This window comes from Heloderma suspectum, chromosome 4 (assembly GCF_057233095.1).
Source record: "Heloderma suspectum isolate Gila_16-S chromosome 4, 16-S_ref, whole genome shotgun sequence".
NCBI classification, from domain to species: domain Eukaryota; kingdom Metazoa; phylum Chordata; class Lepidosauria; order Squamata; family Helodermatidae; genus Heloderma; species Heloderma suspectum.
Genome location: NC_139461.1, coordinates 199,497,076 through 199,509,557, shown reverse-complemented (window position 1 = coordinate 199,509,557; position 12,482 = coordinate 199,497,076). Strand labels below are relative to the sequence as shown.

General features: G+C 40.5%; 1 protein-coding gene across 7 annotated transcripts in view; it reads right to left on the bottom strand.

Annotated features, from left to right (window-relative positions):
- EVI5 (ecotropic viral integration site 5) overlaps nucleotides 1-12,482 on the bottom strand; it is a 98,437-nt gene that overhangs the window by 32,102 nt on the left and 53,853 nt on the right. For 4 of the 7 annotated variants that reach the window (XM_084851902.1, XM_084851903.1, XM_084851900.1 and 1 more), the window contains one exon: nucleotides 9,494-9,547. In XM_084851902.1, coding sequence (XP_084708028.1) covers nucleotides 9,494-9,547 — 54 coding nt within the window. Of the gene's footprint in view, nucleotides 1-4,350; nucleotides 4,498-5,023; nucleotides 5,057-9,493; nucleotides 9,548-12,482 lie in introns of all 7 variants that reach the window. The other 3 variants (XM_084851899.1, XM_084851901.1, XM_084851897.1) reach the window with 1 other exon arrangement.

Genomic DNA, 12,482 nt, shown 5'->3' with positions numbered 1-12,482 from the left:
GCAATTCGTGCACCAACAACAAATGCATTAAGAATGCATACAACTGAAAAATGTGCACAAAAAAGTGTACATTTGAAAAATGTGCGCAAACATGCTTTTGTCACTGAGAGAAAAATGCACACTTTTAAAATATGCACACAACTGATGTTGTCATTTGGAAAAATACACACGGATATTCGTGGGGAAAAACAAAACAAAGCTCGCAGTCTGAAATGGAGAGGAGTCAGAACAAGCTCTGAGGTAGAAACTGATGAGCTTGAGTTTCTCTGAGTCACACATCCCTAATCACAACCTCAAACAGCTTTCCCAAGTACACTACCAATCTCTCTATATCTACCAGCCTCTGACAAACCAATTATTCAGACCAGTTAAATTTCCATTACTTCCCAATACAGTTCAGGTACATTCATTCACATGTATATTTGCATATCTGTAGAAATGTAGTTTAATTCCAAATTTCATTACAAGATGTACAGTCAACAATATAATGAAAGACAAATTGCATTATTCTTTATATAGACATTACCACTAAGTTTATATTTAAGAACAAGGCAGAAAGCTTTTCTGTTTTGGATGATCAGTTCCATTATTATCACTTATGCAACAAAATTATGGAAAAAATTAAAAGCTGCTAAAATCTTTCATATAAAATTGAAATTCAGAAGACCGGCTAGAAGGGGACTTTTATGTATAATAATGTGTTACTCTTCTTTTTATGGTCCTGTAGACAGGCAACACTAATGAAGTCACAAAAACAACCGAGAATTCTTCGGGAGATGGCCATGTGAAGTAAATGCAACAAGTTTTATCCAAAGAAAGAATTACGCTAACATATGCTCAATATTATAAGGATTATTAGGCTTTTTTGTCACTGCTAAATCATCTTGATCTTAAGTACATTCACTCAGAAGTCAGTCACAGTGAGTTCAGTTGGGCTTACTCCCTGGTTAGTATGCTTAGGACTGCTGCCCAGTGATCAAAATAAAATCCCATGTAGACAGGTATTTCCACTAGGTGGTGCCCTACAATTCTGAATTGGCTGCACATCCCTGCAAAATAACTGAGCTAAGGCTGATTTCTGCAAATCCTAACAACCTGCAACCAAATCAGGTAACTTCCGATGTTACTCTTAACATCAAAGTGCAACTTAATCATCTTCATTAGCATTATACACACATGACATTCAAGGTAATATTTTGCAACAGATGCTATGGCAGTGGTTTGTACAAAAAATATACAGAATTTAATATACACAAGGAACAACAGGCGTTGGATCCAAATACTCATGTTTTGGGTGTTTGATGCATGCTAGAGTATCTTTGAGATTTAAAGACATGGAAGAACAGCTCACCTGTGTGTTACAGACACTGATCTCATTATCAACGGCTACAGCAAGTATGCATATAGTCAGTGGAGGCTGGCGGCTCTGATGTGAGTGGGGCTGTGAATCCATTCTGGGTTTTAGTCAGCCAGAACTCTAAAGGAGCTATGCTGAACCCTATCGCAAAACTAGGTTCTGCACCTTGGATAGCTCCTTTAGAGTTCTGGCTGGTTCTGACTAAAACCCAGAATGGATCCACAGCCCCACCGAAATCAGAGCCACCACCCCTCCACTACATATAGTGGAGATGCAACAGTTAATATACATTTTTAAATTAAACTCATGCATAAGATGATCCACTTAATGTCTCTGCTGATGGAATGGCTTCCATCAGCAGAATGGGGAGGAATGATTCTTTCAGCCCCCACTCCATCTGTTCTGTAGGGTGGAGGGTCCTCCAGGACACATCTGGGCAGGTCCAGGTGGGGAAGGAAAGTTTCATTGCACAAGTGGACGTCTGCACACACAACATTGGATCTTGCCCACACACTCAAGTTGTGCAAACTGGATTGTTCCTTGAAAGTTAACTGCTACTGATTTTTATTAGTGTTTAACTTTATTTTACAAATAGAGCAAATGATCTGCAAAATACTAAAATACATCTCACAATTTATCGCCTTGCAATCCTTATCCTGATGTTAGCGTAGCATTAATAATGTTTAAAAATAGGCAGATAGTACAAAAATCTGTTTGGATTTGCTCCAGCTCTTAAAGTGCATGCGAACAAAACTCTATTACAAACATATAAGAAACTGAAAAGGATTTTTCTTGGGGATGTATGAGAATTTCATTTTGGGGCTGAAATCTTGACTGATTTTTTCAGTTCGTCCCTTGCAGATTTTGTTCTGTTTCCCCCTGCTGGCATCAACTCGATCTGTAGTGAATCGATCCAATACGTGGATTCCAGCAGGTTTTTTTTTAATGGCAGCAATTTGTGCAAATTAGATTTGGGGGGATCTTGAAATTGGCGCAAATGGGGTCATAATTACATTTTTTTAAAAAAAAATTGGCTACCTTGTGCAAGTGCACACGATCGCAAGTCTGCCTGTATGCTATGTAGCCCTGTAGAGGCATATTCCCCTCTTGTAAATATCCTTGTCAGTTTTATCCTCTCCAGGTGCTACTTCATTTAGCCCAGCAGAGCCTTATTCTGTACTTGTCAAAGAACTTGTAAATTTCATCCTCCTTTTCAGTGCTCCCCAGGTTCGCATGAAAAAAACAGTATTTTTTTCAAAATGTACAGTACTTTCTCCCTCATGCCTGTGGGATAGGTGTAAGTATTGCCTAGTTTAGGCTTCCCCAGCCTGGTACCCTGGCTGGGGATGATGGGAGTAGCCATAAAACACATCTAGAGGGTACCAGGTTGGGGAAGGCTGACCTAGATGTTATCAGACATGGCTACAATGAGTAATAGAACTGTGGGAATATGCTGAAGATATTGGAACTAAGGTTGCCAGGCTGCAGCTCAAGTGACATTATGCCTTTAAATCCTCCCACATAGCAGGAGGATCAGAAAGTACAGATGCTCACATATGGGTTTTCTTGAGTCCTTTCATATGCTCCTCCTGCCTGTTATAGGGCACATTTGGAAGTCCTATTGAGATGGGTGGGTGGGACTGGCGAACGAACCAGGACAAAAGCAGACAGGAGCCACAACTGAATCTTCTGAAGCATTGGATGATTGTAAAGGTATAGATTCAATTTCTGGATTGCAAGCTGGCTAATCTAATTTGGATAAATTACTGGATACAAGAAAAGCAACTGCATCCTATAAGCAAGTGCGATTGCCCATGTAAGTTTTATAGATTGCTGAATGTACAAATACTTTGTTAAACCACAGTAATCCTGCATAAAGAAAGAAATGCATGGAAAGCAGAGAAGTCTGTGTGGAATACCAACATGTTTGCTCCAATTCTGGTGGAGTTTAAAAGCGACTTTTGTGCTTCAGGAAGCCTAGAACCCCCAACTTTCTGCCGAAATGGATGTCAAATACTTATTCAATCAGAAAGCCAATTATTTTCACACCTGATTGGTACAGATTTCCCAACTACATAAACTAATCTCAGTATATCAAGATTTAAAACATCTGTAGTCTTTCTTCTTTGGCACAACTTGTAAATAATAATGCATGCAAATATGGGCTGGTTACATTTACGTAAATTTGATCAATTTCAAAGGAAGGTATTACAAGAAAGTTTCTGAACTATTATGAGTATGGTTAGGTACAACAGATAATGGAATGATCTCCAGTTTGCCCTGCACAGCAAAATGCCAGAACCAGCCCCAAACTTGACCAACATTCACTTTGTGCACGCGTGCGTACGTGTGTGTGTGTGTGTGTGAGAAAGAGAGAGAGAGAGAGAAAAGAGGGGGGAAAAGATGGTCAGAGAGATATATGAGGGGAGGAGAAATCCAACCATCCTGTATTTACACAACACATTTGTTTACTCACATACACCATATGTGATTCTAAGTACATGTACTTGGAAGTGAACACACTGAAATCAACAGGATTTGCTTCTTAGTAAATATGGTTGCCATGGGTAGTATCCTATTGTGCCTGCGAGAGCAACTGTTCGAGCAATGGGGCTTTTGCGCTTTAAAAATAACCCCGAACTAGCAGAAATACTTGTTTCCAGAACAGGGCAGGCTCTGCTGACCTGTCCCAATCTGGAAATGAGTATTTCTGTGGTTATTTTTAGAAGCGCAAAATCCCCTCGCACAAGTGGTCGCTCCCACAAATGCGACGGAACCAGCAGAGGTGGAGTGGCCCCACTGGATACTGTCCAACGGGGCAGCAAATAATTTTTATCTAATGATTAAGCTAATTTGATTTTAATCTACTTTTTATTAATGCACATATCACAAAAAGTAGTATTTGGAAGAACGGAATCATGCCATGACCAACAGAAATAAACACAAGTGAATGAGAAAGAGGAGAGAGATGAAGGTGCTACCAGATGCCTTACCCATTGCTGCTTCTGCTGGAGCTCCCTGATGGTATTCTCAGCTTGCTCCAGTTTAGTCATGGCCTCACCACTCTGCTGTTTGATGGTGGCCAGCTCCCGTTTTATGAGGTAGTTTTCCTCAGCCTCCTGGGCCCTTGTCACTTGTCCCTTAGGACATAATTTTCTTTTTTAAAGCAATTGGAGGACCAATCCAGGGAAGATCGAGAGTTTTACATATTTATTCTGCCATACAGTTAAATGTTTTGCAAATAATCACAGCATTGTTACAGCCAGTATCTAAATTTAGTGAAGTAAAGCAGTTTAGTACTGCATTACATTAAAATGTTTAATATTCCTCAGCAAGGTCAGTTGTGTACTTGCATTGAGCAGAACTCTGTTCATGCATTTATTACTCCATTGTGCATGCACATCTGTTACATGTTTGTAGCAATCTATAGAATTAGTGCTGAAACAAAATTACAGCCCACCAATTATTAAGAATTTCAGATGTCATTAGAAGTAGCGTGCAGGCATGTGTCTAAATATTATTCTAACACAAAATTGCTAGAAACAGTTGTTTAACTAAAGATGCTTCATTTTGAAAACGCATGTAAGTTAAACATGCATTAAAAACAGAAAGTTGTTTTTTGAGAGTGGGAAAAGAGTTTTATGGTGAAATACTAAAGAAGTGTACCTGTATCAATCTATCTGCCAAGGAAGCACTTTCCTATAAAAAGGAAAATATTCAGACAGGATTAAGAGAAAAAGGAAAACAAAGTAACAAAATCAAGAGTGGAGAATTATGCCCAAATTCTACCTACTTTCCATACACAATACATTTTTGGACAATCAAGGTGGTATAGTTTCACAGCCACATGCTTCAGCATCCCAGGGAACATTTGATTTAGAAAAAAGAACATTCCAAATTCAACAGTACTCGTTTAAAGGATGAAAAGCTGTCTAATTTTAAGTTGGCAGTTGATTGCATAGAGAACTATATAATTTCATGCAGAACTCATTCGAGCAAAGTACTATGAATTGAAAGGAGGTATAATTTGTGCACACTTAGAAAGTTCAGCTAATCAAGGAGGGCAGAACCATTTGTGCATTTAAGAGGTAGGAATCCAGTGATGCAAGATGTCAGGCATGAAGAGCAGTTGAAATATGCAAATTAAATCCGAGCTAATTTCAGCTAACTCTAGCAGTAATTCTGTTTGCCATTTTACCATTTCAGCTTTTCCTGCACAGATTTGCAACAGTAAAGAGCTCTTTGCACAATCTAATCATTCAGGCAGTTTTCAGTCCAGAGAGGGCCACCTCAACCCATGAACACATAAGATATCCCACCTCCCCTAAATCCACATACCCAAGGCAAAGCCAGTCAAGATATCCACATGCAAATTGCTGCTTCAAGGATCAAGGACAGAGTTAAGCCAAAATAAAGTTGTATCAGCAGATGAAAGCTGCAGCCTTTTAAAACTAATGCACACATTTCTCAACCTGTATAAATTAGGTAGAAACTATCATCACATGGAATTTGAACTCATAGTTAAGAACAGAATTTCCATCTTACTTTTCTGCTTCTATTTTATGACAGGGATTGGAGGTCCTCAAGTCCTGTCCCCTTAGAACCCAGGATACATATTGAAAAAGTATTAATTTTGAAGGGCCACATCTCCCTCCCCAGACAAAGAAGATATAATTTTTAGGTAAAAAATTAAAACTTCCCTCAACTATAATTTCTAAAAACTAGGCAGTTATGGCAAATCTTCTAAAAGAAAGCCAAAGAAGGCTGAAGAGCTAGAAATAAGAACTAGAAATAGGAAACCTATCAACACCCATTAAGTACAGGATGGGTAGTGTATCCTTTAGTACAATAAGTGTGAGCAAGCGATCAAAAGCTTAAGGGGAAGGAACAGTGCATTGTCATATTAGAAGACAAAGAGGAAGTTATCAAAGGTATGACAAAACATATCCAAAGAAAGCAATTTGGGTGTAGAAGCTTACTGCCATCCCGGGAGTTTCTAAATCAAGATACAATCTAGGTTTTCTGAAAATTAAAGGAAGCCTGACACCTATGTAAAGATAGTCACACTTCTAGTAGCTTATGTGCTCATCACCCAGAAAAGTTTTCCTAAGGTGAGGATCTGTTTCTAGAAGCTTACACACAAGTCTGCCATGATACCAAAAGCTTAACATTTTGCAAGCTACACATTAATAAGACATCTGGCTGTCTCCTTGCAGGAGGATTTTTGTTTTCCTTGAATCTCTTTAGTGCTTTTCATACATCTAAAGTGTGCCATTTCTTTGTTTTGGGGACTGGAATTGAAGGAGAAACATTTCTTAAAACCTACAGAAAAGGGTTGATATTTGGAACAAAGGAGGTATTTGGAAAACCCACCAGTTCTTAACAGCTAAGAGATCTCCCAAATCAAAGACCATTCAGAGACACAGCAGTACAAATAGTTCATGAATATTTAATGATCGGTAGCAGACTTTGAAGACCACCCGCTGATTATTCTAGAAATAGTTAACTGCTACTAGTATTTAAAGACAGCATAAATTATTGAGGCAGGAGGACTGGGTCAGATTGAACTAGAAATTTCCATCATCTGTAGCATTTGAGAACCACAGTTTCTTGGGCACTGGAGAAGTCATCAAGACTGATTTTGTTTGAGAACTCAGAGGCATAAGGAAAAACATACAACCATCTTGTTCAGCCTACTGAAAGAAAATATTACACTAATCTTCTCTAGCTATTGGAAAAACTGCACTCTTCTCCACAGAGGCAAAGAACAGGATCTCAGAATGGGTCCTCCAAGTCCTCTACCTGCCCTTGCCCATTAAAGAGGATAGGATAAACATTAGTAAAATATGTTACAATAGTGGTGGTGGGACTAGAAAAGCAGCAAGGCTGAAGGAACAGAAGACTAGAAGACTAGCACGTACCTAAGGCTTGCTGATCTTTATTAATGCAAGGCCAATATGCGCTGTGAGGAACAGACTCTTCCCTTGGCAAAAGGTCAACCTGCCTCCTGGATCCCAGGGAGAGGGCAACTTTCCAAACTGTTTTCCCATCACTGAAGATTTCATAAAGGTAAAGGTAAAGGGTGTCCCCAACCAGTTGTGTCCGACTCTAGGGTGCGGTGCTCATCCCCGTTTCTAAGCCGAAGGACCAGCACTGTCCGAAGACGCTTCCGTGGTCATGTGACCGGCATGACTGAACACCGAGGTGCATGGAACGCTGTTACCTTCCCCGCCGAGGCGGTACCTATTTATCTACTTGCAATTTCTTGCTTTCGAACTGCTAGGTTAGCAGAAGCTGGGACTGAAGACGGGAGCTCACTCCGTCACGCAGCACTCGGGTCTCGAACTGCTGACCTTCCGACCTTCCAGTCTGCAGTTCAACATCTTAACCACTAAGCCACCGTGGCCCATGAAGATTTCATACCACTAATATATTTGGCAATATTTTCAACAGGTTGGAAAAAATGGAGGATTTCTCCAAAATACTCCAACCCCCACAAAAATCACACAACGCTCCTAAGTACAACACAGTTTAATTTTTGTTTCAAATGCTGCATCTGCAAGTATTCAAATAAATATATTCAGTAGAAGCATATACAATCTATCAACACTTGATTAAAAAAAATAAGCAGGTACTCAGCAGTTTATAGACCTATGCCAGTGCCAGTTATTCTGAAATGTAAAAATTAATACTGAACGTATTACCTAACTTTCCGATTCAAGATTACCATTTCATCAGCTTGTCCGATTCTGGCATCCTTGCAACCACCCCCCTCCCCATGATTAGTAGCGTCCATTGCTTAAAATAAGAAGAGGGCAGCTGTAGTGGCTCTAGCTGCTAGGGGAGAAAAAAAGCTTGGCTCTTGCAGAAGGATGTTGTTCTCAGAGTATGCTTAGTATTCTTCTTACATCTACAGTGTGTCTAGGGCTTGGGGAGATGGGGCAAAATTGATTGATTGATTGCATTTATATCCCGCCTTTTTTCCTCTTGCAAGGAATCCAAGGCGGCTTACATTATCCTCCTCCTCTCTGTTTTATCCTCACAACAACAACCCTGTGAGGTGGGTTGGGCTGAGAGTCTGTGACTGGCCCAAAGTCACCCAGTGAGCTTCCGTGGCCAAGTGGGGACTAGAACCTGGCTCTCCTGGCTCCCAGTCCGTCACTCTCACCACTACACTACACTGGCTCTCCATAATGGAACACAGTTCCTGGAACATATGGGAAAGTGCTAATATTTGGAATCTGATAGAACTACAGCAAGATGGCAGCTAAGCCCCCATTCTTCACAGCTTTTCTGTGGACAAGAGGGAAGGGTGGATGTTCTGCTCCCAACTTGCTTGGGAAAAAACATGATCCAAGTTAAGCACCTTTCCTCTTCCAACAAAATCTTTTATGGGTATCTCCTTTAACCTAAATTAAGAATGAGGTCCCTCAATTTGTGGTCATAATATTTGATCCAAGTGCTGAACTTGAGCAGAATGTAATTGAACTACAGAAAAAGGCTGCAAGTCAAAGCTGTGCTTGTGTTTTAGTTTCTATCACAAGCGTAATTAAAAGCAGGAAATGAAAGAAAGTTCTCTGCAGGCATCTTGCACTTTGAAAGACTAGTCTATGGCTATGCAGAGGGCACATTAATTTTAGACATCTGACTTAATTTCTTGGTGCATTGCATGGTTATATATGAACCACAATAATATGAAATTGCAACTCGTAGAACAGAGAAACTTTCCTAATTAGTCTCTGGTTAATGCAGTACTGGAACAAGTTGGCTTTGTCTTGGCTTCCTTTCAGCAAGAAGATTGCTTGAGGTCACTGACCTTCTATCAAAAGTTCATTATGTACATATTCCAATTTCATTGTCTTCCTGTCCTTTCATAAACCCAACAGCTTATGCCCCAAGAAAACAGTTAGCCTTTAAAGTGCCCCAGAACTCTTTGTTGTACTCATTTCTTAAGTTCTGGTTGTATGGCAGGTGCTCATAATTTAAAATCTTTGTCTAATTATGAAGCATCACAACATGTCTGCTGTAAGCAGATGTTAGCTGTGCTGTTGCAAGCAAGTGCAGTTACTCAGAATTGCACTACTAATAGAAAATATGTAACCAATGAAGACAGAATTGAATTACTAGAACACTTACTTTTTCTAGTGTTTCAATGCGTTGTTTTAAGAGTCTGTTTTCTGTTCGTAATCTCTGAAAAGCAAACAAAATGTTAAAAGTACTTAATCGGAGAAATTAAATGATAAATTAAATATTTAACTCTTGAAAGAGGGTAGGTTACGATGTTTAAAAAAACCAAGGGGAAAATGGGCCTAGGTGGGGTGGGGTAGGAAGTACCCTTTAAAGCCTGCTGAAGTTGCTGGACACAAAGCCACCTGGCAAACATCATGCATGGCAACATCCTAAATTCTTCCCAAATACTCCCTTAAAGAGTTTTGAAGGGAGCAGGGGAGGGTTTTGCTAATTTAAATTAACTGGTAGGTCCCAATGATCAGCTCGCACACATAATGTATCTGATTTTGCACATGTATGTGTGTGCTAGTACTGGACACATGTGTATATCATTATTACTACTCAGATGATCATCCATAAAGTTACAATGTATGGCCCAGGATCACTAACAGCCTCATCCTAGCCATGTTTACTTGGAAGCAACACTGTGGATGGAGCTTATTTATTCAAATGATGTAGAATGCCTACTGAAATTATCAATGTTGTCATACTGCTTGCCATCAGCATGGATGTGTACATGAATATTCCTTTGATGAAATGTTGCAGGGCAGGCAGCACAAAACTTTTGCGAAGACAATGTCAATGTTTTTGTTGTTTGGGGGTTGCTGTTTTTCCTTCCATCAGTTCTAAATTCTGCCCGTTCCCTTTCATATGCACCCCTATCACTATCTACCTCCTTTTGTTTTGTGCCACTTGTGCCACATATACTTCACCAGAGTGCATTTTGTACAACTGATTCAAAGCTAACATACATACTAAAACCTAGGACAGAATTGGTGTTATTACATTCCTGGAGTACACAATATTTACAACACTTCCAGCCACCACCATTTTAGATGTGCTTATAGTTTAGCTATTTCAAAGGGGGCGGGTAGGGGAGAGGGAGGGTTGGCACCAAGAACAGCATAACTTACTACATCTACCTTTGACCACAATTTTGTTTTATATGTAGTCTTGACATGTTGAAACTTTCAGCATATTGTTGTTGTTGTTCAGTCGTGTCTGACTCTTCGTGACCCCATGGATCATAGCACGCCAGGCCTTCCTGTCCTGCGCTCTCTCCTGGAGCGTGCTCAAGTCCATATTCATTGCAACGATGATGCTATCTAGCCATCTCATCCTCTGCCGTCCCCTTCTCCTTTGGCCTTCAGTCTTTCCCAGCATCAGGGTCTTTTCCAGAGAGTTTTCTCTTCGCATTAGGTGGCCAAAATATTTGAGTTTCAGCTTCAGTATCTGTCCTTCCAATGAGCACTCAGGGTTGATTTCCTTTAGGATGGACTGATTTGACCTCCTTGCAGTCCAGGGGACTCGTAAGAGGCTTCTCCAGCACCACAGTTTGAAAGCATCAATTCTTCGGCGTTCAGCCTTCCTTAGAGTCCAGCCCTCACAGCCATACGTTACTACTGGGAAAACCATAGCTTTGATTAGACGGACCTTTGTTGGCAAGGTGATGTCTCTGCTTCTTACTATGCTGTCTAGGTTTGCCATAGCTTTCCTCCCTAGGAGCAAGCATCTTTTAATTTCATGGCTACAGTCACCGTCTGCGGTGATCTTGGAGCCCAAGAAAATAAAATCTGTCACCGCTTCAATTTCTTCCCCTTCTATATGCCAGGAAGTGATAGGGCCAGATGCCATGATCTTCGTTTTTTTAATGTTGAGTTTCAGACCAGCTTTTGCACTCTCCTCTTTCACCCTCAACAAGAGGCTCTTTAGATCCTCTTCGCTTTTTGCCATTAGGGTGGTATCATCTGCGTATCTGAGGTTGTTGATCATTCTCCCGGCAATCTTAATTCCCACCTGTGATTCATCCAACCTGGCGTTTCTCATGATGTACTCTGCATATAAGTTAAATAAGCAGGGCGACAATATGCAGCCTTGTCATACTCCTTTCCCAATTTTGAACCACTTGGTTGTTCCATGTCTGGTTCTGACTGTTGCTTCTTCACCCTCGTACAGGTTTCTCAGGAGACAGGTAAGGTGGTCTGGTACCCCCATCTCTTTAAGAATTTGCCACAGTTTGTTGTGATCCACACAATGAAAGGCTTTAGCGTAGTCAATGAAGCAGAAATAGACGTTTTTCTGGAATTCTCTTGCTTTCTCCATGATCCAGCGAAAGTTGGTGATTTGATCTCTAGTTCCTCTGCCTCTTTGAAACCCAGCTTGTATTTCCGGTAGTTCTCGGTTCACATACTGCTTAAGTCTAGCTTGTAGGATTTTGAGCATAACCTTGCTGGCATGTGAAATGAGTGCAATTGTATGGTAGTTTGAACACTTTGGCGTTGCCCTTGTTTGGAACTGGAATGTAAACTGACCTTTTCCAGTCTTGTGGCCACTGTTGAGTGTTCCAAATTTGTTGGCATATTGAGTGCAGCACTTTAACAGCATCATCTTTTAGGATTTTAAATAGCTCAGCTGGAATACTGTCATCTCCGCTAGCTTTGTTGTTACTAATGCTTCCTAAGGCCCACTTGACTTCACTCTCGAGGATGTCCGGCTCAAGTTCAGTGACCGCACTATCATGGCTATCAGGGACATTCAGATCTTTCCTGTATAGTTCTTCTGTGTATTCTTTCCACCTCTTCTTAATCTCATCTGCTTCTGTTAGGTCCCTGCCTTCTTGGTCCTTTATCATGCCCGTCTTTGCACAAAACGTTCCCTTGAGATCTCCAATTTTCTTGAAGAGATCTCTAGTCTTTCCCATTCTGTTGTTTTCCTCGATTTCTTTGCATTGTTCATTTAAGAAGGCCTTCTTGTCTCTCTTTGATATTCTCTGGAACTCTGCATTCAGTTAGATATATCTTCCCCTTTCTCCCTTGCTTTTCGCTTCCCTTCTTTCCTCAGCTACTTGTAAAGCCTCATCAGATAGCCACTTGGCTTTCTTGCATTTCTTTTTCTT